This window comes from Heloderma suspectum, chromosome 2, assembly GCF_057233095.1.
Source record: "Heloderma suspectum isolate Gila_16-S chromosome 2, 16-S_ref, whole genome shotgun sequence".
Lineage (NCBI taxonomy): Eukaryota > Metazoa > Chordata > Lepidosauria > Squamata > Helodermatidae > Heloderma > Heloderma suspectum.
Genome location: NC_139459.1, coordinates 179,551,349 through 179,578,723, shown reverse-complemented (window position 1 = coordinate 179,578,723; position 27,375 = coordinate 179,551,349). Strand labels below are relative to the sequence as shown.

General features: G+C 47.7%; 1 protein-coding gene across 1 annotated transcript; it reads left to right on the top strand.

Moving 5' to 3' along the window:
- Positions 1–5,886: 5,886 nt before the first annotated feature.
- LOC146353472 (keratin, type II cytoskeletal 71-like) lies at positions 5,887–26,770 on the top strand. Its single transcript, XM_084836502.1, has 7 exons — positions 5,887–5,911; positions 10,659–10,799; positions 16,546–16,702; positions 19,505–19,565; positions 22,361–22,453; positions 24,548–24,694; positions 26,561–26,770. Exons 2-6 carry the CDS (start codon positions 10,739–10,741, stop codon positions 24,644–24,646), a joined length of 471 nt encoding a protein of 156 aa, XP_084692628.1. The 5' UTR covers positions 5,887–5,911; positions 10,659–10,738; the 3' UTR covers positions 24,647–24,694; positions 26,561–26,770.
- The last annotated feature ends 605 nt before the right edge of the window (positions 26,771–27,375 follow it).

Here is a 27,375-nt window from a genome sequence, read left to right as displayed (position 1 = left end):
CCTGTTCGGGGGGCCGAACACGTTGGCGCTCGGCCCCCCGAAGTTTCGGGGAGAAATTCTCCACCAACCCTAGCTAAAGTAGGGCTGAACTTAACCCAGCGGTCTCCAATCACTGACCGTGGTGGAGGGTGGGGGGGATACAGTATGTATTGGAGAGATCAGCCTGTTTTTGTTTTACTGTGAGAGAGAGTGCTTAGAGGTGGTGGAGGGAGTTTTTCGAGTCAGTTCCTTAGCTGGCTAGGTCTGTGTGGTGTGTGTGTGTGTTGTACTGAAGCTTTGTTCTTATTCTTTCCCACACAGCCCTTTTCATTTTAACCATTCCCTTCCTTTCTTTTCTGGATTACGTACGTATATGAATAACCAAAAACATTCAAAGTACTCTAGTCTCCTCCTTGTCTTGCATTGCTCTTTGCCCCTCCACCCTTCTGTATTATTCAACCATTCTTATTATTTTCCTCTGTCTTTCTTTCTTTCTAGATTCTTTATTAAAAAGCAGTTTCCTTGCCTTGCCTTGCCCTTTGGCTCCCCCCACTGCCATTCTGAACTCAACTCTGTATTCATAGTTTTCCCTGTCTTTCTTGCTAGATCCTTAAAAAAAACTACACACACACACACACACACACAGAGAGAGAGAGAGAGAGAGAGAGAGAGACCGCTCTGTCTGTCTGTCTGTCTGTCTGTCTGTTTCTCTCTCTCTGTCTTTGCAGTCAGAGGTACAGTGCTTCTGAACACTGAGGTCCTGTCTCGAATATGAATATAAGAAGAGCCATGGCGGATAAGACCAAGGGTCTAGCATTCTGTTCACATGGTGGCCAACCAGCTGCCCACAAGGGACTCACAAGAGGCCATGAGTGCAACAGCACCCTCCTGCTCAGGTCCCCAGCAGCTGCTGTAAACAGGCACACTGACTCTGATGCTGGAGGTAGCTATCGCCGTCATGACTAGTAGCCCTTGATACCCTTATCAGCCATTAATTTGTCCAATGCCCCTTTAAAGCCATCCAAATTAGTGGCCGTCACTGCATGTTGTGGCAGCGAATTCCATCGTGTAACTGCACACTGTGTGAAGAAGTACCTCCTTTTACCTGACCTGAATCTCCCACCAATCTTCATGGGATGACCCCGGGTTCCAGTATTATGAGAAAGGGAGAAAAATATATCCTTATCCATTTTCTCTACCCATGCATAACTTTAAACACCACTGTCATATAGTGGAGGCGGTGGCCACGCTGAATGGTGGGACGGAGCTCAAGTCAGCAGAGGCATGCCAGGGGTCAGGAGGGGCAGAGCCAAGAGGGATCAGTGGATGTGGGGCAGTCTGTGAATCCCCAACTCACGCCACAGAAGAAGAAAACTGAAGCACAAAACGTGCAAAGGGCGGGGGGGGGGGAATACAAAGAATACAGTCTTTAGCTCAAAGAATATTAAAAACTACTATAGAACTAAAGCCAGAAACTTTTTTATTGGGACTAACAGATAAACACGTAAAAGAGAAGGGGGGAACCCTCTTTCTCTACATGAGAACAAAGTTATTGTATGCACAAAAGTGGAAGAATGAAACAATGCCAACTGTGAGCGAGTGGATCATGAAAATGATGGAACTGGCAGAGATGGCAAAACTTACTATTATAGTTAAGGAAGGGTCAACACCTAAATTTATGTTAGATTGGAAACCTTTTATAGAATTTGTACAAGAAATAGAGAAAAATGTGGATTTTGAACTTTGAGTTGGTGATTCTCTTCCTTCTGTTGTTGTTAAAATTAGGAGAAAGGAGATAATGTCCGTGAACTCAATGTATGATATACAACTAAGATAAGAACTAGAGAATAATAATAAAAAGCATTTGTTGTGTAAGGGGAACCAAAGGTAGATATCTTACAATCTTAAGAGATATTCTGGTGTATGTGTATTGTTGCTGTGTTGCTGTTGCTGTTGCATTTTTCTTTTTAAAAAACATTAAAATAAAAAATTATTATATAAAAAAAGAAATAAAAGTAGCCTTTGGAATAAAGGAACAAGTTCTGAAAGCCTCCCAACGGCCATACTTTTGTTCTGAAAGCATCCAAAATTCCATCGCAAAGCATCCACCAGAGCAGGCCTACACAGAAGCAGCACAGTACAACTTCATTCATTCATTCATTCACTTCTTTCTGTTCTGCCCAATAGCTGAAGCTCTCCAGATTATGCATATCTTGTAAGAAGTAAGGACTGGACAGCTCAAGAAAAAGTATAGGCATCCCTTTGTAGGTAATGATGATAAGGATGATTATATCCCTTGGAAGCCAGCAGGAAACCTTTGCAACCCCCCCCCCCCTTTCACACATACACAAAAACACTCCAAACCATAACATCCATGATCATGATCATAATTAAAATAACACGTGATATTCTCAGAATCACACAGAAAAATAGCCTTTGGAATACAGGAACACGTTCATGCCCCTGCCTCACCAATCTATGGTGTACAGTTGTTTGCCAACCTGGATTACAAAGTAATAGTAATCTGAGCATGTGTAGTTTTATACTTTAAACTCACTTAAATTATACCACAGCTATGATTACAGAAATAAAATGGAGCTTCTTTCTGCTATCTTGATGCAGAATACATTGACTTCAGAATCAGCACCATTTTCCTGTAGAAAAAGAGAATCTGTTTTTTTTTTAAATTGTCCATTCCTACAGTTTCGTATTTTTTTTCATCCTGTAAATTCTACCTTCTACATCCTACCCGAAAGGGGGCCTAAAAATTCCATTCCAGCAGGCTGTGCTGAGGGAGATGAGAGTGAGTTGACTTGAACCAGAAAGTCATGAATCGGGGGGGGGGGAGCTTTAAGAGTATGTTGAAACAGCCGTGCCTTGCAGCATTATCCCATCCCCTTGCCAAGTCGATTCCTTCCCTAATTGTGCCCTGGAATACATGGAATGTGCCTTTTTTCGTAGCAGCTGCACACTGGGCTGACATTGTCATCAAGCTGTCAACCAGAAGCCCAAGATGTCTGGTTTGGTCAGTTACAAGCATACAAGTGGAGTTGGGATTCCCCCCGCCCCCCAGTCGCTTGACCCTTGCTTACGTAGAGCTGCTTTGGTCATATTGATGTCCATTTTTCCACTATGGAGTAATCGTTTCGGAGCTCTTCGCAATCCCTCTGTGTTTTAACTGCCCTAAATAATTTGCTGCAATCAGCAACCCTGGCCACCTTGCTATTTAGTCCTAGTTCCAGATCATGATGATGATGACATTTGTTATTATTACATTTATATCCTGCTTTTTTTCCTCTTGCAAGTAACCCAAGGCAGCTTCCATGGGCATCCTCCTCCTCCATTTCTCCTCACAACAGCCGTGTGAGGTAGGTTAGGCTCAGAGTCAGTGAGCGGCCCAAAGCTGCCCACTGAGCTTCATGGCTGTGTGGGGACTAGAACCCAGGTCTCCCAGGTTCCACTCCAACTCTCTAACCACTACACCACACTGTCTTTCTGAACACGTGGAAAAGCATTGGTCCCAATACAGATCCCTGCTATCTAAAAAGCTAGTTTAACTCTTGCTAAGGCCTATTGTTAGGCCCTAGCTATAGTTAACTGTCTAACAACAAAGCTAGCGGAGATGACAGTATTCCAGCTGAGCTATTTAAAATCCTAAAAGATGATGCTGTTAAAGTGCTGCACTCAATATGCCGACAAATTTGGAACACTCAACAGTGGCCACAAGACTGGAAAAGGTCAGTTTACATTCCAATTCCAAAGAAGGGCAATGCCAAAGAGTGTTCAAACTACCGCACAATTGCGCTCATTTCACATGCCAGCAAGGTGATGCTCAAAATCCTACAAGCTAGGCTTCAGCAGCATGTGAACCGAGAACTACCGGAAGTACAAGCTGGGTTTCAAAGAGGCAGAGGAACTAGAGATCAAATCGCCAACATTCGCTGGATCATGGAGAAAGCAAGAGAATTCCAGAAAAACATCTATTTCTGCTTCATTGACTATGCTAAAGCCTTTGATTGTGTGGATCACAACAAACTCTGGCAAATTCTTAAAGAGATGGGAGTACCAGACCACCTTACCCGTCTCCTGAGAAACCTGTACAAGGGTCAAGAAGCAACAGTAAGAACCAGTAATGGAACAACCAATTGGTTCAAAATTGGGAAAGGAGTACAAGAAGGCTGCATATTGTCGCCCTGCTTATTTAACTTATAAGCAGAGTAAATCATGAGAAACGCCAGGTTGGATGAATCACAGGTCAGAATTAAGATTGCTGGGGGAATTATCAACAACCTCAGATAAGCAGACGATACCACCTTAATGGCAGAAAGCGAAGAGGATCTAAAAAGCCTCATGTTGAGGGAGAAAGAGGAGAGTGCAAAGCTGGTTTGCAACTCAACATTAACAAAACTAAGATCATGGCACCTGGCCCCATCACTTCCTGGCATATAAGGGGAAGAAATGGCAGCAGTGACAGATTTTATTTTCTTGGGCTCCAAGATCACCGCAGACGGTGACTGTAGCCATGAAATTAAAAGACGCTTGCTTCTTGGGTGGAAAGGTATGGCAAGCCTAGATAGCATAGTAAGAAGCAGAGACATCACCTTGCCGACAAAGATTCTTATAATCAAAGCTATGGTTTTCCCAGTAGTAATGTATGGCTGTGAGAGCTGGACTCTAAGGAAGGCTGAGCGCCGAAGAATTGATGCTTTCGAACTGTGGTGCTGGAGAAGACTCTTACGAGTCCCCTGGACTGCAAGGTGGTCAAATCAGTCCATCCAAAAGGAAATCAACCCTGAGTGCTCATTGGAAGGACAGATACTGAAGCTGAAGCTCCAATATTTTGGCCACCTAATGCGAAGAGAAAACTCTCTGGAAAAGACCCTGATGCTGGGAAAGACTGAAGGCAAAAGGAGAAGGGGACGGCAGATAGCATCACCGATGCAATGAATATGACCTTGAGCACACTCCGGGAGAGAGAGCAGGACGGGAAGGCCTGGCGTGCTATGGTCCATGGGGTCACGAAGAATCGGACATGACTTAACAACTGAACAACAACAATAGTTAACTCTAGCTAGTTTACAGTTTAACTCTTGCTAAGGGCTATTGAAAAAAGCAATGTTAGTAGGCCCAATGTGAGTAGGCCCCAAACAATGTTAGCAGTCCCAGCAGCAGTTTCACTTGTACTTAGGGATGTCAGAGAATTCCGCCACGGATCTCGGTGAGGCCGAATGCCAGTGCATTCGGCCCCCCAAAATCCATGGAGGAACGAAGCCCCCCGCCCCACCACCCCACGAAAGGTGTGCGAAACGGAGCACTTACCTGCTGCCGTCCGTGCTGACTTGTGAATGGTGGCTGCGTTTGCGGCCACCATTCGCTTCTTCATTATAGCCGTGATAGGCTGCGTAAATAATTACGTAGCCTCTCACAGCTAACACAGGAATGCCATTTGCGTCCCTGCGGAGGCCGTGATAGGCTACGTAAGTATTTACGTAGCCTATCACGGAAAAACAAAAAAAACAGCGGATGCAAATGGTGGTGGCTACAGCGGCTGCCATTTGCATTCCCTTTTTTCCCGCCGTTTTAGCCTATGTAAATATTTACGTAGGCTAAAACGGCAGAAAAAAAGGGAATGCAAATGGCGGCCGCTGTAGCCACTGCCATTTGCATCCTCTGTTTTGTTTTGTTTTTTGCCGTGATAGGCTACGTAAATAGTTACGTAGCCTATCACAGCAAAATACAGGGATGCAAATGGCGACGGCTACGGCTGCCGCCATTTGCGTCCCTGCAGGCTGCCCAACGACCGGATGTCCGGCTGCGGGCAGACTCGGCCGGCAGCTCCACGGAATCTCTGCGGAGCAGAGCCGGCCAGAGAGAATTTCGGGGGGAGGGACGGAGTGCTTCCCCCCCACCGCGAACATCACCCTTCAAAAAGGTAAGTGACTTTCGTACATCCCTACAGTTGTACTTAGCTGTACTTAAACTTCCACCGATCCAAACTAGCTAAATACAGTGTTTCAACCTTTCAGCTATACAGCAGTACGGTCCAAACTCTGAGAGAAAAGGAGGAGAATGAAGAGTGATGGGGTGGGGTGGGGATTAAAAGGAAGGTATAGCTACCTATCCCAACCAGAGCTGAAGACCAGGCTTTCTTGGACCCAGAAGAAGGTTGAAAGAGACCTCTCCTAGAATCCTGAGTGGAGAAGTCAGCAAAGTCCAGGCAGAGAAAATTAACCACGTAGAGAGGGAAGACACTATTTTGAACTGAAAAGTGTTGTGAAGCCAGTGAGCAAAATAAAACAGCAGGCACAAGCTACCCTGCGCTGCTCAGGTGCCAGGTTCAGAGAAACGGGCTTGGGGAAAGATAGCCCCAAATAGTCCCCAAACCAAGAGAAAACGTGTTCAAAAAGAGAAAAGAGGACTCTTCTTCTCCCAGAAGGGAGGCAAGAAGCAAAAAAGCTCTCTGAACAAATCAAAATCTTCTAATAAAGATCTGAGTTAAGCAAAAGGTAAAAAGCAACCAAGCCAGGTTGGAACAAATGTGGTTCTTGTCTTTTTCACAGGGTGCTGTTGCTTTCTTTCCACCCCTGACAGCCCCCAATTTTCTGCTTTTTGACTGGCTCCTTTCTGGATTCGCGAGCTGGCCAAGTTGGTTCTGAATGGGTTCTGAATGACATATGGGGGGGGGGACCTGCAGGGACAGTTTCTCATTGTTTCTGGCCGCTGATCTTACTCTAGGCCTGATCAGGGAGCACTCTGGCCTGGTGGAGCTGCTAGCGGCAGGAGCAACAAACGCAACCTTTTCTCATCCTGCTGCGTTTTTCCCTGGCCTGAGCACAGCTTTGTCAGCATGACGGCCTGCTTCTCAGTCGCCAGGCAGCAAAACCTCCTGCCCTCGAGGAAAGACAGGCGTGCTTATGAAGCCAAGTTTCACCCCCATCCCATGCCATAGCTTCCTTCTACGCCTCTGTTCCCAGCACTTGAATTCCAAGGGGGAACTTAGGGCACAATCCTGTGCATGCAGACGCAGGGGATGCTGGGTGTTGCAGGCCTTTTCTCTGTCTAAACGTGCACAGGATTGTGCCCTCCGTAACACAAGGGTTAAGGGGATGGGGAGCGGAGGAAGCAGGGGATGTCTGGGAGTGCAGACCAGTGAACAGAAGCGGGGGCTCCAACCCCTGGAGGGGATTCCTGGTCTGCCCACAGACACACAGAGGTCCCGGAAACTCAGGCAGCTGCCGCTGCCTTCTCTCCACACAGCCCTTATCCCCCTGCCTCCCACCCCCAAGACTGCGAGTGCCGCCGCATGAAATCTCACAGGGAGTCACTGTACCAAAACAGAAAACTACTTTAGAAATAAGGAAACGGAATTAAAAGAAGAAGAAAAGAAATTCCATTCCACCAACTACAATAGAAACGGAACAGGAAACATATATGCTTTTGATCTTTGGACTCCAGGCTTTTGGCAAACGATGGGCATAAAAAGTTGCCAACAAAGTTTTCAGTGCCAGAGCTGCATGGCTGCGTCTTTGTTTTATTTTTTTCTGTCAACTGCCCTTTCTCCATCACTCTTTAACCAGTCCAACTGAAATGTTCAGGTTATGTAAAATAGCCATTTCTGTCTGGCACATGCAAGTTTTTGGGCGATTGGTGAAACCCTTTCGATTTTATTAAGGTTAGAAGAACTTGCCCCCAATTTTCATTTAACATGGCAGAATCCTTCTTTGACTGATCACCGTATGTATTGGAGGCACTACTGGGCCTCCAATAATAAATATGGATTGTGGGTCAATATGACTGGTCGGCTTCAATAAATGCCTCTAATCGCGAAGGAGATTCTGAGGCTGTACAAGCAGCAGGGCCAAACCTACATTCTATCTAACATTGCAGTTGCAAATCTTCCCATTCAGCCACGACAGGCAAGTCGAATTCGGCATGCAAAGCCGAGAATGACAAAAACCTGGTACTGATCCTGGCTATGATTTAAGAGTTACAAAGCTGCTTACAGCAAGCATTCATTGATGGGCTCCAGATGTGGCAGATCATTCGAGAGGTGTAGACAAATCAGGAGACATGCTAACCAGTTGGAATATGGAAAATTGTGATGCCAGTCTTTGAGAAAGGGCTTAGGAATGATCCAACCAATGACAGACTAGTAAATCTTCGAAGCATAATTGATTCGTTATATGTCAAACACGTGGTTTTATTGTAAACTGCAGAGGGATTTTATTATTTTCAGCAGTATATAACTGTCACAAACAAACAGACAAATAAAGAGCTGATGATTTAACAGTCTGCATAGATGCAGATAATGTTCTATTTGGTGAACCAGCTGGAGGGCACATTTAGCACACTAGACTCCATTGTGCAAGGACAGTCCCGGCCACTGCCAACACCTGGGCTTCCAAGTTCAGGGCCGAATCCAGGAGTACACCCCACGTGCAAGCCTGAGTGTTCGGGGCAAGTGCAACCCATCCAGTACAGTTTGAGTTCCTCATCCCTGATCTGTCTTTTGACTGACCCAGAGCACCTCATTCTTGTACACTCCTTTGTTTACCCTCATGCACCATTCTTCCAAGTTATTACATGCTGGATTTAATGTGCACTTGATGAGTTCCTTAATCCTACACCCTGGAAGAAGTCAATAGGTCGCCTGGACATCCTTACCTGGGACATGCGGAGCTAAACCAGGGACTGCTGAATGCTGCAATGGACCCAATTTCAGTAAATACTACCTTATGGATGTTCCTTTCCCGCAGGTGACTATGCAGGTCCCATGTTGGAATGTGCAGTGCAGAACACCAAAGAGGACCTTTCACCCAGCCCTCAAAAATTCCTCAGGTTTCCCCAAACCTTGACATTTCACCGTAGGCCACATTCCATGACAACTCTAATTCTACACATCCCATTGAAGTTACAAATGTGGAACTGCTCAATCAGGACAAGGTTCGAAAGGCCCACCATAGTGTCTTCACTGAGAGGAATGCTAGTATGTAGTGAATGGCTGAACCAAAGTCTATTCAGGGTCTGTGAGATAGAGAACCTGTCTGAAGGTTATTTGTGATTTAGAAAGAAGTACAAGTACACTTGAAGTGGAACGTGGGGAGAAGTGGCTGTGGGTCTTGCGCCATAAAGAAAAAAGGCAAACAGTAAAAAACAGAGAGAGCATATTAAGAAATGTGGGGTATTTCCTTCGAACTGGAGATGTAAACCTCACACGAACATCACCTGCATCTTACACCACCATTCCTCACAAGAGGAGGAACCTTAAGAATAAAGAAGAGTCTTCCAAGAGTGTCAGACCCCAGTAATGGACCAATCAGCATGCTTCAAGTATTAAGGTTTCCATATCTAGTAATGGGTGTGAACTTTAGGATAATGGGCCAAGGAGAAGGGTATAAAGTCTGACCTCACCTTAGCTTCGAGGTCTACTTCTTCCTGAATCAAGCTGAGACTGAAATCCACAGCATCGTACAGGGGATTCTTGAGGGGAGTAGTCCTTGGCCAGCAAAATATATTTGTAAGTTTGAGATCTTTTGTTATGTTTCTTTACTAAGGGTGTTTATCATGTGTATTAGCCTGACCTTCTTTTCTTTCTGTACCTTGATCCCCCCCAAAAGGGGAGCGAGTCAGAGACCACAACAAAGTCTTTCAAAACAAATCTTTGATTTATTAAAGAAGAATTTAAAATGAATTAAAATCACACATCAGGGGAATTAGAACTATGCATACATTTGGGGAATTAGAATCATACATTAACACTCAAAAGGTTAAAAGACAAGCGTTTAAAGTCAATAGTAAAGTTGCTGTGCACTTTACTGTGCTGTGTAAATTGAACCTTGTAAATTGATTGAGCCTTGTGTAAATTGAATCTTGTGAACAGTGCACAAGGTTCAATTTACAAAAAATAGCAAGTCGCCATTTGCAATTTGGCTGCAGGTGGTCATGGACAGGAGTGTAAGTCCTGGCAGCTTGGCCGGTGGGGGTGGGGACTCGGTGAGCAGGGTCTGGCCGGGGGGCCGAGCAGCGGGGAGTCCATCGGACTCCACCTCTGGATGGACACTTGCAACATCTCTACCTTTCAGATTGGGTACAAACGTATTGGGCAAGGGACCATTGAGAAAAATTCCTTCAAACTTAGCGATAGGGTGAACTGGGCAAGGATCTAAGGTTCTTTCATTCTTTTTCCTCTATCCCCTACATACCCTACCCCCACAAAGCCTCAGTTTGGACAAGCACATCCTACCTCACATTGTCCACCCTTTCTCTAGCCTAACTCTTTTTCCCAGAGGGAAATTAGTGGCTACACTCATTCCCAGAAATGCTTTAGCCAGTGAGACGGCACACTTTACCTCACAGCTGCACCTTGTAACATCCCATCCCAATCTCTCTCTCTCTCTTTGGAAATTGCGTCGAAGTATTCATGCTGAGTACAACATTTCCATTCAAAGAGATGCCCAGGGTCCAGTCCCTGTGAAAACTGGCCTCTAGTCTGGTAGACCCACCAACTAATCCTCATCATATGGGGCTCTCCTTCTTCATCACTGGAGAAGTGTGCACACAAGGAAAACTAGATGTAGTGGCGGAACCCTCAAAGAACCTGTCCCAAGTCATGTCTTGGATTGTAAGAAGCAAATGTTCCACAAATACATTCTGGCACTTAGAAAAGATCCATTTTCCAGATCTCTCTGTGACGTGACGTGTCGCATCCTTGCACTGCGGTGACCACCTGGAAGCCTCCAAGACCTGTAACTCTGGGAAGATGAAGAAGCCGTGGGTCTCTCTGCTGCTTGCAGGCTTTGCCTTGGTCTTGGCCAATGCAGGTCAGTTCCATTGTGATCACCTCCTCTCTGGCTCCCCAGTCAAGAGGAACCGCTGAGCTCCTGGCTTGGCTGTGAACTTGGTCACTTTCACAGGAGGTCCTCATGGCTCCTTTTCAGCTGGTCCCTTTCTTCTCTTCTTCACACCCTTTCTCTGACCCCTTAAAAAAAAGAAAATGAAAAGCCACGGGAATGAAGAGGAAATATGGGGCAGGGTTGTTGTCACAAAGGAGGAAGGGGGTTGGAATGTTAAGACTGGTAGAGTTGGGGGATGTCAAGATGAAATGCAGATTAATGATGGGAATTATAGACCCAGAGCTCAGGTACGGGTGCAAGTAGTTGAGTGGGACCAGGGAAGGGTAGACAAGTTTGCAGTTATCGAGGCAGGATACCATTTCAGCATCAAGCAGCCCTTCCTCTCCATTCCTACGCTGATGTTTTCTTACAGCAGAAAGACTCTAATGTCTCTTGTTGCAGTGGTGACTGGGGGGGGAGAAGACGGGGCACTAGCAGAGGTGGGGTGAAGGGGTCAGCACAGGAAGACCAAGGCAACAACACTGAGCTGGATAAACAAAGGCAGAGGAGAATAAAAATTAGCTATCTCCACAGATAACAGTGGTGGAGGAAGCCGCAACAGAATCAAATGAATTCAGATTTCTATAAATCTGATCTGCGGGTTCCACATTGGACCAAATTTTTCAAGTCTGCAGCCTTGCAGACCAGCTTTTTTTTTTTACTTTCCAGAAGCTGATGCAGATTTAGACATAGAAAAATACATTTGGGGCGCGATCCTATGGCTGCTAGTCAGTGGCTAGATGGCCCTAGGATAAGTCGGTTACCCGGAACTAGGTATGTTGGAGAATTCTGCCACGGATCTCAGTGAGGCCGAATGCCAGTGCATCTGGCCCCCCGAAATCCATGGTGGAACGAAGCCTGCTGCCCCACCACCCCGCGAAAGGCGTGTGAAACGGAGCACCTACCTGGTGCCGTCGGAGCTGCTTTGCGAATGGCGGCCGCATTCGCTTCTTCATGATTGCCGTGATAGGCTATGTAAATACTTACATAGCCTATCACGGCTAACACAGGGATGTTACTTGCGCCGTAGCCGCCGCCATTTGTGTTCCTGTTTTTTGCCGTGATAGGCTCCATAAATATATACGTAGCCTATCATGGCAAAAGACAGGGACGCAAATGGCAGCGGCTACGGCGGCTGCCATTTGCGTCCCTGTGAAGCCCAGCGGCCGGATGTCCGGCTGCGCGTTCGCGGAGTCACCACGGAGCGGAGCCGGCCGGGGAGAATTTTGGGGGGAGGGACGGAGCACATCCCCCCCACTGCGGATGTCCCTGAATGAATCCAGGTAAGTGTTTCGTACATCCCTACCAGGAACTGACCTTGGAGCCCGCGCTCCGAGGTCGGATCCCAATTGAACGACCCCCACCCCATCCCGCACCACCTCGTGGGCAGTGCAGATTTGCCCAGCGCTCCTCGCTCGTAAGAACAGCATGGAGTGGCGAAAACGGGTCCTTCTCAGGGGCGGGGATGTCAGAAATTCCAGCACGACGCATCCTATGTGTTGTCTGGCTGCCGCTTCTGAGGTCCCGAACAAAAAGATCAGAAAAATGTGTGAGCTTTGGATATCTTCAGACCTCTTCATCAGGCACGATGTCAAAGGCAGGTTGGTCCAGGTGGGATTGGGAACAGTGAAGGAAAACACTGACCAGATGGTGAAGTCCCATATTCTGCAAGTTCAGACCAGTCGGGGGATTAGTAGTCTGTAGGGATTCAGATTCGGCTGAGCAGGTCCACTAATGGTCATGGCTGTATGTTTGACCTGGAACTGTCCCGAGGTGCAGTGGAAAGATGGAGTGGGAAAGGTTGTATAGTTTATTTCTAGAAATATTCTCAGAAGTGTTCTCCATCCTGGCTGAAACACAGAGGCTTCTTTTAACCACTGGACCACAGAAAGAAAAGAGGCATGTTTTAGGTGAGCAACTCAAGCCGGAGATAATTTTAGATGTCATTCTAAATGAGAAAAGAAAATGGAAGCCAACTTCCATAGCATTGCTTCGTAGTTGGAGGAGATGGAACTCCTCCTCAGACGTTGCCCCTTGGGGCCAGCCTGAACTTCCAGACGATGTGATTTCGTAATTGAGTTGTTTTTTTCTCCCCCACCCCCCAAACCTGCCTTTTAACATCTTGCCTGGTGAAGAGATCTCAAAAGGTTGTACACTGATTCTGATCTTTTGGTTGGCCTAATCCATTCCTTAATACAGCAAAATGGATTACTGAATCCTGCCAGCAGCACCAAAACTGGAATTTAAAACATATGCAAGGACCAACAGCATCAGAAATTGATTTTTAAAGCATATGCAAAGAACCAGAACGCCATAAGTGGTTTTTTTAACTATATACAAGGACTCCCCATCCCATAAATTTATTTGTGAATATATATAAAGTCATACATACATAGAGAAGCCCCACTGACTCATACACAGAGAACCCCCAGCGGCCCAGCCATATTCTCTCTCTCTGGCAAGCACGCACGCATGCATGCATGCGCGCGTGCACACACACACACACACACGTGTGCAGGCGGCATGTGCACCGTGGGGCTGAGATCCACACACACACCACTCAGTCTCTGACTCATACATACAGAACCCCGAGCCATACATACATAGAGAAGCCCCACTGACTCATACACAGAGAACCCCCAGCTCTCTCTCTGGCAAGCACGCGCGCGCACACACACACACACACGTGTGCCGGCGGCATGTGCACCGTGGGGCTGAGATGGGGCTCCCTTCGTCACAGCACCACACAGAAATGAAGTCATCTAAACCTGGAGCAGGAGAGCAGCGTCTGTCTCCCGGTCCAGGGGGCTTCTGTGCTGCGCGCTGAGGAAAGGAGCCCGCTCCTCCCCATTCGGCACAGGAACGCTGTGGCGATGGAGGGGGAGAGGGGATGCGCTGCCCCTGCGCTCCTCCCAGCCCTGCTCCTGTTGCGGCAGAGGGGCAGGCGGCTTGGCAAGGGGGCGGGTGGCACGATGCGGTCCGTGCCAAGTCGGGCACGCACGGAGGGCCATGACCTGGCGTTCGTTCGGGGCCAAGCCAGCGGACATCGCCAGGCCTCAAGCTGCAAGAAGATGCCCATGCCATCCCTTGGGGAAACGGGGCTCCCTGCCCGGATCACTGGGCTTCTAGGCCCCATGATGGGAGGGCGGAGAGAGAGCGCCCGCATGCTGCTGCTCTGCGACTCACTCCGGCGCCATGCCCTCTCCGTCCTCAGCAGGAGAGAACGTGGCCAGCAGGTTTCCTGCCCCACTGAGTGTGCCAGGCAGCCCTCACTGTTGAGGAAGGGAGGGGCAGCCAATCGGATGTGGCTCTCTGGCTTTCTCGCCTTCCACGAGGGCCCTGCTATGTCTCCTGCACAAAAGCCATTTCCCCAACACAGAGCAGTGTGTGCCTGCACGCACGCTGCCCACTCACAGAAGCGACAAAAAGGAAGATGCTGGGCTGTTGCTGCCGCTGTAGCATGACTTTCCTAATGACTGGGCTGTTTGGGGGACTGGGGGGATCAGGAAGGGAGGTGAAAAGCGAGAGGCAGGGCTGTGCTCTCCATGCCCTGCCACTGGGCCATCTCTGGTGGTGGGTTTGCCCCTGAGACCTGGATAGCCCCAGCAAAGGTTCGGCAGGCACAGATCTGCTGCTAGTAGTTTTCCTGATGGCTTTGGAAAGCGAGGCTCATCCAGGAATGGCCATGCAATCCAGAGCTAACACTTGCACCCCAATTTGCCAGAGGGAAGAAACCAGGGGGTTCTCCATGCCAGTGGAAGGAGATGCGAATGGAGGATTAGCCAGACTTTTTCAAGGGATCTGCTTTGGTGAGCTTCGGTCCGTGCAGGGTGCCACGAGTGAGTGCACCGCACCAGTATCAGTCACTCCACAGAACATACTTCCGGGTGGGGCAGGGGTTGGAGTGAATGTCATCTGACTGTCAGGGGGTGCTCAACCAATAAGAGAGGCTTCACCCCAAGCCAGGCTCTCCCTCCCCCGATTCTGCTTCAATAAAATCCTGGGAGGTTTCCTCCTGTGTCTTGACAAGAATCGCTCTCCTTCTCTCTCACTCTCTCTCTCCCCCGCTCCCGCATTAAGTATTTCCTTAAAGCAACAATCAATACAGCAACACAGTGTTCTCCCTGCCATGAAGCTGGGAGTAATCTCCTTCTCTCCCCTGACCCCACATCACTTACTTCCTTAAAGCAACAATCATTACAGGAACACAGTGTTCTCCCTGCCCTATTGTGATCAATTGAAGCTTTGAAGTTTTGACATGAAGGCTCCTAAATGCATAATTTCAGTTCATGGGAATCTCAGTAACTTTTGGGTGTGCACTTTTCGGGACCAAGCCTCATTGACCACAGTGGGACTTACTTCTGAGTAGTCACACATATGTTTGTGCTGGGAAAGACAGGGACGGGAAACAAAGGGATGGGGAACCAGGCCCCATTCTAAACTGAGGCAGCGCAGCGTTGAAGGTGACAAGTAGTTACTTCCAAATGGCAATAAACCAAACAAGGGAGAATCGCAGCATCGAGATCGCACTTTACAGCCTTGTCTACAAAAAAGACATGGTGACTCTCACTTAAATAATAAAACATGATTGAATACACAAGGATTTGAACCCAGACTTTTAAGAGTTAAGCACTCAAAACCCTGGGCCTGGAGGGAAGAATCTGCCAGTTCTGGTTCCTTCCACGTTCAAGATTTTAACAATCTCAAATTCTTTTATCCAGAGTACGGAAAACTTTGTAAATGTTGGTAAATCCTTATTAAATCTCCATGTACAAGGCAGATCTAGATGTAGGGATTGGGGAGAATTTCTCCCCGAAACTTTGGGGGGCCGAGTGCCAACGTGTTCAGCCCCCCGAAGTAGTTTTGGGGAGAAATTCTCCACACACCCGGCCCCCCCCCCGGGACGGGACTTACCTTTCCCGAATGTCCCTCCCGGCGGCGAGTCCCGGCGGCGGTTCGTCAGGTCTTCGTCAGGGGCGGGGGCGGCAGCCGGTCTTTCGACCGGCTGCCGCCGCCGCCATTCCAATAAAAGTAAAAAAAAAACAAAAAACGCCCACGTGATAGGCTACGTGACGATTAACGTAGCCTATCATGGCTAGATTTGCAAAGTCAGCCCTGATAGGCTACGTAAATCGTCACGTAGCCTATCATAGGTGACTTAAAAAAAAAAAAAAGCGCGTACGGCTAATGGCGGCCCCCATAGGGAGCCGCCATTCACATTTCTTATTTGGTCGCTGTAGTCTACGTAAAGATTTACGTAGACTACAGCGACCAAATAAAGAACGCGAATGGCGGCTCCCTATGGGGGCCGCCATTTGCGTACGCGCTTTTTTTTTTTTTAAGTCACCCGTGATAGGCTACATGATGATTAACGTAGCCTATCACGGCTGACTTTGCAGATCTAGCCGTGATAGGCTACGTTAATCGTCACGTAGCCTATCGCGGGTTTTTTTTTTTACTTTTTATTTCGCGGCCGGGCGAGGTGAGGAGCCTCCTCCCCGGCCTGAATTTCGGCCGGGCGAGGCAGGAAGCCTCCCCCCCCCGGCCTGAACTTCGGGGGGAGCAGCGAAGCGCCTCCCCCCCACCGCGAACAAGCTGCGAGACCAGGTAAGTGGCTTTCGTGCACTCCTATCTAGATGTTCATATGTTTCACCTCCATTTTCTGGAACAACAGAAAAACCTTTGGGAGGCCAAGCGGACTCTGTTCAGGATCAAGACTTGAAATCTGCTCCCCACAAGAGAAACCTTCATGTCACCTCTGAAGACCGCATTGCTATCCCGACGGAGCAGTGGAACAGGGCCATCACAGACGATGAAGACATTACGGCGCAGTAAGTTACTATCATGTGACAGCCGGGAGCCAGAACTCTGTCTGACATTTCTGGTCAGTGTCAACACTGGGGATGGAAGAATCAGTCAATTTCAGTTTCTCTCGGTTTCTCACTTTCATAGTCTTCAGTTTGGTTCATCTCAAAGTTGAGAATTATTTTTTAAGTTCATATGGAAATTCATAAGCATTTTGGTGCACTTTTCTCCAAATACATGCATTTTTGTAGGCATTGCACCTGATATACACATTTTTTGCAAGCCATTTTTCTAAACGACGCATTTTCAAACATCATTCTCCCTAACATATGCAGTTTTGTATAGATGTTTTGATTGGGGAACTGAAGTTCGCAGCTGAGTTTTGAAAAACCTACCCAAATTCACAATTTCCCATTCGAATGAAAAGAAAAACAGGTCACAAACGAGGATGGGAGCTAGATGAACCAAGCTATGAAGAGGATTTTGGAGACCTTTAGCAAATGCGGGCATCCTTGGTTCTCCCATTCCTACTTTCAAAGGATGACTGAGTTTCAGTGTGAATAGGGGTTGAGAAGTGTGAAATTGGGTAATCTCCCATTAAAACACAAACTGAACACCTTTCTCTCCCATCCCTAGTCAATACTTGTCCTGGATCACATGAAAAGGCCAACACGCTTGTACACATGTAGAACCCTCTGACACACGTTGCCAGGATCTTGGGCATAGAGTCACCGCTCGCCATGGAGAGGTTGCCTTTTTCCCTGATCCCAGGATGAATGGAGCAAGAGATCACAGACCAAAGTTCAGAGGAAATAATATGTCTTGGTATTTTGGTGTGGTGTAGTGATTAGAGCATTGCATTGCACTGGGATTAAGGAGATCTGGGGTCTAGTCCCCACTTGGCTATGAAGATCACTGGGTGACTTTAGGCCAGCCATTGACTCTTAGAGTAACTTCCCTCTGGAAGGGGCAAAAAATGCAGGTTAGAAATGTAATAATATGATAAATGAAAATATATACAAAGGTCAATTAATACGCAACAACGGTGCAGATAGATATGATACACGACATAGACAGCATAGCTCAGACTGTCAGCTTATTTGAATATATTTGCAGAATAAGAAAAGGGAAAGACACGCATAAAGAGAGAGGGTGTGTGTATGTGAGGGCTTATTACCGCTAACTAAAGCGTACATGACAGGGATCCAGCAGATTGAGTAGGAAACTGAGTTCCAACAAGACATACTTAAAGTGTGACTGGAACAGGGTTTGGGTGACTGGAGGGGTAGAGCAGAGAGCCAGTCGAAAGAAAAGAGGGAAATCAGAGAGAAAAAGAGATTAGGGCTTCAATGCCACTCACAATTACCTGGGAGTGAGTCCTTCTGAACTCAATGGCGTTACTTCTAGATAGACGTATATAGGATTGCAGTCTCAGGTGTGGCTATTTACCTATCCCTGAAGAGGAGGGATGGGTGCTTTGCCCTGCCTGTAGAACGGCAAGCTATGGTTTCGTTCCCATGCAGGTAAAGGTGGTGACGGGGGACTGAAGGCAGGGAAGCCTCTTTAGATTCCCTTGCGCTCCGCAATGTACAGCACTCAAGGCAAGAGTGGGTTCCCTTGAACTGTCCCAGTTGGTAAAAAATGTAGAATGGAAGCTATCCATGGTTAAAGACACGCACTTGGTCTCCAGCAGCAGTTGCCTATTTTATTTTATTTTTAACCCAGAGCGTTGCAGACCAATTATAGCGCATGTTGGGCTCAAAGGGCCTTAGCACACACTGACATTCTCCCTGGGATTACCGCCTGGGAAGGTGTTCCAGTCAGGGCGGCTCACCTGGGATTGTGATTTGAGCTGTGATCCATTCCCAAATTCTGGGCAGAATATTCACTAAACCATGAAGATTCAAATATATAGAGCTTTTGAAGGGGAACTTTTTCTGCACAGCTACACTCTTCACACCATGCAAGGAATCATCCATCAGTTCCTTGCAACCCGAGTATATGTCCTCACATTGTAACTGCACACTTCGGGCTCATATGGGATCTAGATCAGGGAAAGAGTGATGGGTATGAAGTTTGCAGGGGGAGGCAGTAGACAGCCTTCTCTCCGCCTCCCCCCGCGATCCTGATGCAGAAGGGTCTCCACTCTCTCCCCCAGAGGTCATCCACTATATGGCACTTTTCTCACTGGAAAAGCAATCTGTATCGCTGGGGATGTGTGGGAACTTGGTTTCAGTTCACAAATCATTTGAAAATGCTGTTCGCAGCCCTGAATGTGAACCTGAGGGCGAGTACATATTCCCTGAACATTTCGCAGCTTCCCGAGCTTGCATTTGTGTTTGAAAAATGCACAACTTTCTCAAAAGGCACAAAATTCTGAACATGCACAACTTTGGGAGAATCTACACATTTTCCAACTCCAGCAAATGAAAGAACAAGTTGCAAGTGAGAAGGGGCGGGAGCCAGACTGAGCTTTGGAGGAGGTTCAGAGAAGTTCAGTGAGCTCGAGTATCCCTTGGTCTCCCACCTCTATATACCGCTGGAAGCAATGCTACCGTCAGTGTGAAATCAGTGTGGGGGATCCTTTGGTGCTTTGGGGAGTCAGGGCACCTGGGGAGGCACAGTCATGGTCTTGGGGGGCTTGCTACAGCCCTGAAGCGACACACTGTACACCCCTGCTTCAGGCCAATAACTGCAGGGTTTTTTTTGCAGAAGTATATTATTACCGTCCGTCCTCATTTCAGGTGCCTAAACCCAGACGGGAGATAGAATAAGTACACACAGAAAGGAGAGAAACCCTCAGTGACGTTTGTGTCTTGCTCCAACAGATATGGAGACAAGGTTGGCCAGCTCACACCTGCTGAGAACGAGTCTGTCAGGGTCCAGAAGGTGAGGCTGCATTCTCCCAAGGTTGGTGGCCTCATGGGTCAAGTGGGAGGAGAACAATCTATTCATTTCTTCCTTTCAGTGTATAGGCACCTTCACCTTACAGTCCCAGGGCAGCGCAGGGCATAGATATAAATATAGATGTAGATACAGATATATAACACAACATGAAACGATTTAAAATAGAACCTCTAAACAGCGCTCAATTCATACTGATCCAGAACGTAGCGAAAAACATGCAGTGCCCTCTTCCTTCATCCACTGGCAAAGGCCTGAGTAAAGAGGGTTGCTAATGAAATAGATAATTCAAGGAGCCAGAAGCAGCTCAGAGATGCCTGACACGCCACAGCCCTCTCTGCCTGACCAACATTACTTGCGTCTTTGTTGAAGGGAAAGAGAATACACATTGACAGGGCGCGATGTCTCCTGCCTAGTCCTGGGACGTTTTGTACTCCGATATAGAGACAGATATGCACAAAACTGAGCCATATAGTGTCAGCCGTGAAAAGTGTACACACAGGGGCATCATTTCGGGTGGGGCTGGTGATCCTCTTCCAAGCCCAGGCCTGAGTTCACTTTTGGGAAGTTCTCTGGGGCCGCATTCCAGTGGTGAGTGGGGATGAAGGCAGAGGGCCGTGGCCAAAAATGCCAGTACAGTTTAGCTTAAAGCTCTGAGAGCCAGCAACTCAGCCTGAGGAGAGGGAGGCATGTTGACCTTTTCGGATGGGGAAAAAACTGCACAAAAGCCAGGGAACCTCCAAATGACTTGTGGCTGGCGAAAAGGGAGTGAGGCTGGGGGAAGGGCTGTGTGCCCATCCGAGGAACCTGGTGGGAGAGATTGTGCCCCCAGGTGGGTTGAATTTGGTCCCTGGGCCTCAGGTTCCCCATCGCTAATTCAGGGAGAGACCACAGGTGGATATTCCTCTGGGGCCATTTCAGTGCTTTGGTATTCAGACTGACTGTTGATGTCAGCAATGGGTCAGCAGCTGGAAGCCCCTGGAATGTATTTGGCCCACATCTCCCCTTCCCTGGTGATGGCTGCCATCCTCCTCTCATTGACAACCGAGATGCATAGAAAAACTGGTGTCTATAAGCAGGTATGGAGCAAGGGGTGTCAACGGCAGCAGAAACCTAAAATGAAACTTCTAGGAGGCTAATCTTGCGGTGAGCATTTGAGGCATTGGCCCAGTGCCCCACATGTTCTTCTCAGCAGAATTGCCTTCCAGGAAAACTGGTTGCTGACCAGGCACATAAACACTTGAAATGGGCCTATGGTTTGGGGGCTCCCACTCTCCCCTCCTATTGTCATATATGAGTACTGCTGCTTCACAACAGCGGTGGGGAACCCCTTTCAGCCCGCAGGCTGAATTCACTTTGGGAGAAGCTCTCATGGGCCACTTTCCAGTGGAGGGAGGGACTGCCGGCAAAAGGGCTGAGCAGGAAATAACAACATACCAGCATATATGAGTGTAAAGGTCTTCCTGCCTGTAATCAGCATTTGTAGAGGCATTTCAGCCATTTAGACTGGGGGGAAACTGCACAAAAGCCAGGAAAACACCAAGGGACCAGTGGTGGAGGAAAAGAGGCTGGGGCGGGGGAAGCGGGGCTGTGACTAGAGCTGTGTGCACATGGCCTCTTGAAATTCTTCACCTTACTTGTGGGCAGAGAGATTTAGGGGACAATTTCACCAATTTTTCCAGGGGGAGGAGAAATTCTCACCCGCTCCCCTCAGGTAGGGCTCCCCACTGGCAGTGGCAGGGCTTGTAGCACTGCTTGTTCCTTTTGTGGTCAGGGTTCTGGGGGGCTTTGTGCTGCAACATCATGAACTGTCTTGGCAGGCTGGCCCCCAGTTGGCATCCACCGCAATGCAGGTGGGGGCAGCGTTGTGTCTGGCTCCAGGGACGAGGTGGAGTTAATGCTCTGCCGAAATCTGTCCTCCATTTTCCTCTAGGTTTTCTCCCCCGCCCAAAAACCTCCCCAAGAGAGGCTTCCATTGTTCTGCCTCATTCAAGATGGTTTATAATTCATTTTTGTGGTAGTTTTGAGCTTACCTAATCACAGCTAGCCTCCCAGGCTGCCTGCACATTCCGATCTGAAAAAGCCCCATGGGAGGAATTACCTCATGTGCTTTAAACTGGGCTTCAATTGAAGCGTGGGAAGCTGAGGAGGCTGCAGGCTGCCAGAGAGATGACTGTACAATGAAAAGCCAGACACTTGTGCTCACTCCTCAGCCACCTCCTAAGTAAGGTAAGCCCAAGAAACCCAAACCCAACCCAGGAGAATTCTGCTGAACTTTCTTCACCAGTGAATGTCTTTTCTGAGGCAATTTCTCTTTTATTAGATTGAATGGAAATGGTAAAAAGAATAGGAGAAATTTTCAGCACAGCACTACTGGTGTCTATCTGAGGAACCTGGATTGGGCAGATTACCCCACCCCCCCGCAGCTGCACTGAATTTGACCCTGGGCCTGAGGTTCACCATTGTGGGTTTAGGAAGAAACCTAAATTCTTTTTACATAGCCTATCACGTAAGGGCAAGGGACGCAAATGGTGTCTGCTAGGCAGGACGCCATTCGCGTCCGAAGAACGGCCGTGGATGGACCCGGCCGGACCTGGCGGTGCCAGGTAGGATCCGGCCGGTTTGGACTTTGCGGGGTGGGGTGGTCCGTTCCGCCACGTGGCGGAATTCCATTCGTGGCGGAATTCTCCGCCATCCCTATGCTTCATGAAGTCCCCCCCTGAGAACGCTCCCTTCCCCAATGAAGTCTAGATGAATCTGTTTCCTTACTGCCCGTTTAGGTTGCGGAGGCTACCAAGGCTGAAGGAGATGTGCAGGCCTTAATGGATGCCCTAGAGGAAGAGATCAACTTCCTGCGGCAATTATTTGAACTGGTATTCAGTCTCTTGATTCTCTTTGAGTAGTGTGGTAATACAAAACAGAGCACTTTTGCCCCCACCCCTTTTTCACCCGACCACTAATAGTTTGATGGTTTCCCAGGGTCTGCGCACTTAATTCATAGAATCATAGATAAAAATAGAATAGTAAGGTTGGAAGGGGCCTATAAGACCGTCGGGTCCAACCCCCTGGGTTGAGTGAGAAGAGATCCTGGCTTTCCTCTCTGTGGCAGCCTTTCAAGTACTTGAAGAGTGCTATCCCCTCAGTCTTCTCTTCTCAAGGCTGAACATGCCCAGTTCTTCCAGTCTCTCTTCACAGGGCTTTGTTTCCAGTCCCCTGATCATCTTCAATGCCCTCCTCTGAACCCTCTCCAGTTTGTCTGCATCCTTCTTAAAGTGTGGCTCCCAGAACCAGACACAGTACACCAGATGAGGCGTAATCAGTGCTGAGTAGAGGGGAACTAGTACTTCCCGGGATTTGGAAGCTATACTTCTATTAATGCAGCCCAAAACAGCATTTGCCTTTTTTGCAGCCACAGCACATTGTTGGCTCATGCTCAGTTTGTGATCGACAGCAATTCCAAGATCCTTCTTGCTTGTAGTATTGTTGAGCCAAGTATCACCCATCTAGTAACTGTGCATTTGGTTTCCTTTTTCCTAGGTGCAGAACTTGGCATTTATCCCTAATAAAGTTCATTCTGTTGTTTTCTGCCCAGCGCACAAGCCTATCAAGATCACTTTGAATTCTGTGTCTGTCTTCCAGGGTATTAGCTATCCCGCCCAATTTTGTGTCATCTGCAGATTTGATCAGCATTCCCTGAACCTCCTTATCCAAGTCAATAATAAAAATGTTGAAGAGCACTGGGCCCAGGAATGAGCCCTGCGGTACCCTGCTCATTACCTCTCCCCAGTTTGAGAAGATCCCATTGATAAGTACTCTTTGAGTCTGTTCCTGTAGCCAACTGTGGGTCCACTGGATCATTGTTTCATCTAGCCCACTTTGAGCTAGTTTGCTCATCAGGAGATCATGGGGGACTTTGTCGAAAACTTTGCTGAAGTCAAGGTATATGATGTCCACAGCATTCCCACAGTCCACAAGGGAGGTTACCTGATCAAAAAATGTGATCAGGTTCGTCTGGCAGGATTTATTCTCTACAAATCCATGTTGGCTTCGAGGAATCACTGCATTGTTTTCAAGGAGCTTCCAGATGGATTGCTTTATCATCAGCTCCAGAATTTTCCCAGGGATTGATGTCAGACTGACTGGTCTGTAGTTCCCAGGTTCCTCCTTTTGACCCTTTATGAAGATAGGGACAACATTAGCCCTCCTCCAATCATCTGGCACTTCACCCATCCTCCATGATTTCTCAAAGATAATAGACAATGGTTCTGAGAGTTCGTTTACTACTCTAGGATACAGTTCATCTGGCCCTGGAGATTTGAACTCATTCAAAGTAATTAGGTGTTCCTTGACCATATGCCTATCGATCCCAAGCTGCAATTCTGCCCCTTCAGCCTGTACTTTGCCTTTGCCAGGGGCCTCATAGAACCTCTTTCGGGGGGAGACTGAGCCAAAGTAGGAATTGAGCACTTCTCCCTTTTCCTGTCATCTGTTATCATTTTGCCATCCTTATTTAATAGCTGAACCGTCCTTTGTAAAAACAACAACAACACTTCCCCTATGAAGAAAATATCTGAATTCATCTAATCCGATTGTTCTCAAGCTGGCTAATTACAAATGCTTGACATACTTAGGAATGTGTAGCGGGGTTTTTAAGGGGGTTAAATGGATTGTATTTGGAATTGTGATGCTTCATAATACAGAATTAAAACTGATCAGCAAGATATAGAGATTCGCCTTTTCAAATTTCAAAATCAAAATGAAGAAGAAGCCAAACTAATTCTCAACCAATGGCCAATTTATCTTTTGTAAAGCATTTTGTGCACATGGCATTGTTTTACAGGGAAAGGGGCACTGTTGGGTTGAAAGATAAAGAGCTGATCCTGCCTCCTCACTACCACCAAAGTGAAGGTATAGAGCCATAAATCTAAACTATTTCCCACTCCTGATCTTTGCTCCATATTTTTCAGGAGATAGCTCAGTTGCTGCAGGAAGAATTGAGTTCCACTTCTGATAACAGTCAAGACTTGGGCCTGAGCACCATCTTTGATGAAGTGGAATTAGACTAGAAGCACATCACGAGCAGGAGCCACGCTGAGGCACAATACGCAACCAAGGTGAGCAAACTCCATCCCTCAAGTGGCGCTCGGGGGAAGGTGGCTCCTGTCCTAGATGTCTCTTTCCTTCAAGCCATCTGATCTATGTGACATGGCTCTGAAAACTATTTAATAGTGCTGCACTGAAAATGTCTCCCACGTTTTTTCAACCATTCTCATTCAATCTGATGGCAAAGAAATTGCTTTCGAAAAGGAATTCCAAGGAGAATCAAATTTTGGAGACATTCTCATGGGTTGGGTTTCTTGTGCTGATCTTCCTTACAAGGTCGCCAAGGAATATGGGCATGAGCATTCTGTCTTTCCTTGTCCAGTCATCTCTCTGTCAGCCTGTAGGCTCCTCAGCTTCCCACACTTCAACTAAAGCCCAGGGGAAATTATTCTGAGATAACTTCTCCCATATGGCTTTTTTCAGCTCAAGAAGTGCAGGCAGCATGGGAGGCTGCAGAGCAATGGAGAAATGTGTAATTGAGAGAAAAACACATACACTGATAGTGTCCTCGGCTGCCTCATTGTGGTTAGGCAAGCTCAAAAACAGCAATAAACAAATAAGGTTAGGAACACCCCAAGAATGAGGCAGAACAATGGAAGCCTCTTTCATGGGGGAAGAAAAGCTGGAGGACAGATTTTGGCTCAGCGCTAGCTCCACCTTGTCCCTGGAGTGGGACACAATTTTGCAATATGATGGATGCAAAATGGGGACCAGCCTGCTAACACAACTGATGCTGCTGCCACTTTCAGTGGCAACACACACACACACATACACACACACACCCTCAACTCAAAACCCTTAGGAAGAAAGAGAAAAGCTGTGCCACAAACCCTGCCAATGGTAAGCCCTGCCTGTGAGAAATGGTTGAGACGTTATCCTCCCCCTGAAGAAACTGGATGAAGTTCCCCAGCACCACCATTTCTCTGTCCAAAAATAGGGTGGAGAATTTCGAGAGGGCATTTCTGCACAGCTCTCCTAGTTGATATCTTAAATTATGGAATAAGTTGGAAATGAAATTATTATTAAAAAAAACCCCAACAACGCTCAGGCAACGTATTATTATTCGGAGCGGGAGTGGTAATGGCAATTCTCTGGACAGACTAGAAAAAACCTCTCCTGATGCAGGTTTCTGTCATGCATTGGCTGCCGCAGGCCCAGTGAAGGGGCTAGCCACAAAGCAAGGTGATGAAACAGGGAAAGGTCCAAGCACAGGCAGGCAGGCAGGCAGGCAGATATGAGGGGCCAGGCTAAGGCAGGAGCAGTCAAGACGGCAGGCAGAGGTCAAAGCACAGCTAGGCAGTCAGATACGCTGCACAGCGCAGCAGTAGAGTCATGCAGGAGTTCAAGGTCGGTAGCACAGCGGTTCAGCCATAAGGCAAGATCAGGAAAACAGGATACAAGGCACAGGAGCCGGCAAGACATTGTTTCCAGCACTGGTTAGGCAGACACAGGTTTTTTTACAGTATTATTACCAGAGCCTGCTGAGCCCCACCCGAGCTCCGTTGCAGTAAATTAGGGCTCCCTGGGCCCTACTCATGAGGAGGCACCTTCTTTGCAAGCGGGCACTCCTTTGCCTGGCCATGGTCTGAGGCTGTACCTTCAGGCACCTGTGCTCTTGGGGGCTGGGTGGTGGCTCAGCATCCCCCTCTGACTCAGAAGCTGAAAGGTCCACCTTTCGAGGGGGGGGGGTCTGAAGTCCTCTCTTCTGAGGGCCCAGGACCTTCTCAATTAGCCCCAGGTTCCCCTGAAGCATCTTGTTCCCTGGTGACATTTGGCTCAGTAGGCTCCGGGGCATCATCTGAAGAGGTTTCCTCCAGAGGGGCATGGCAATTTGCAATGTTTAATCTCTTGCCACATTTCTTTGTGCTTTCACACAGGACTTGATGCAGCAAGGAGTCCAGGGAGATGTGGAACAGACTTCCTTTTGTGCACAGACCACCCTCTTAAACAAACAAGAACACCCATCCTTTGCTAATTCAATCAGTAGCAGGAATCATTCTTTTTCCTGCATTCTTTTCAGTCCTGTGTCATTGCCCAGCATGTGTAAGCAATAAACTTCAGCATCAGCTAAGCAACCACTTTTTATCAATCATGTAGCAACATGTACTTATTGACCTGGTTCACATGGAACAATAACCCAGAGTATGGGTTGAGTATGGTTGGTTGTTGAATTGTGGGTTGTCAATTCGTGCAAACCCTGCACTATGGCTTAACTATGGCTTGTTAACCCAGAGTTCCCGACCCAGCAACCAGTGGGGAGTGGTGGCTAATCTGACTTGGGGGGTGGGGAGGCAGAGCGGAGGATTTTGGGTGGACAGAAGCCTTTAAAGTTGGGGGGGTAAGAAAAGGATCCCCCAATTGTTCTTATAGGAAATGAACATAATATACATGTAGATGCAAATGACCCAACAGGAGGCATGTCCAATCCCTCCTCAGATTGGCCCAATGGGGCCATAGGACGCTTCTATGAGACTGCTTTATCACAATAGACCAATAGAAAGAAGTTTTAGAGCCAGAACATACACTTATGACAACAAACACATATTCAGATTGGCCCCCACAGGGAATCTGAACCCTATATGGTCACATCCCCACCCCCAACAGGCCCATAGGAAGAGTCTGAGGCCCAGAAACATCCTGCTCCACCAGCCAATCAGAAGGGGTGGAGCCAGATTTAATCGAAGCAGCCATT

Coding starts and splice junctions, on each gene's coding strand:
- LOC146353472 (XM_084836502.1), top strand. CDS start 10,739: ATGAAGAAGCCGTGGGTCTCTCTGCTGCTTGCAGGCTTTGCCTTGGTC. Junction 16,703..19,504: donor GATGAAGACATTACGGCGCA/GTAAGTTACTAT, acceptor TTGCTCCAACAG/ATATGGAGACAAGGTTGGCC. Junction 22,454..24,547: donor TGCGGCAATTATTTGAACTG/GTATTCAGTCTC, acceptor CATATTTTTCAG/GAGATAGCTCAGTTGCTGCA.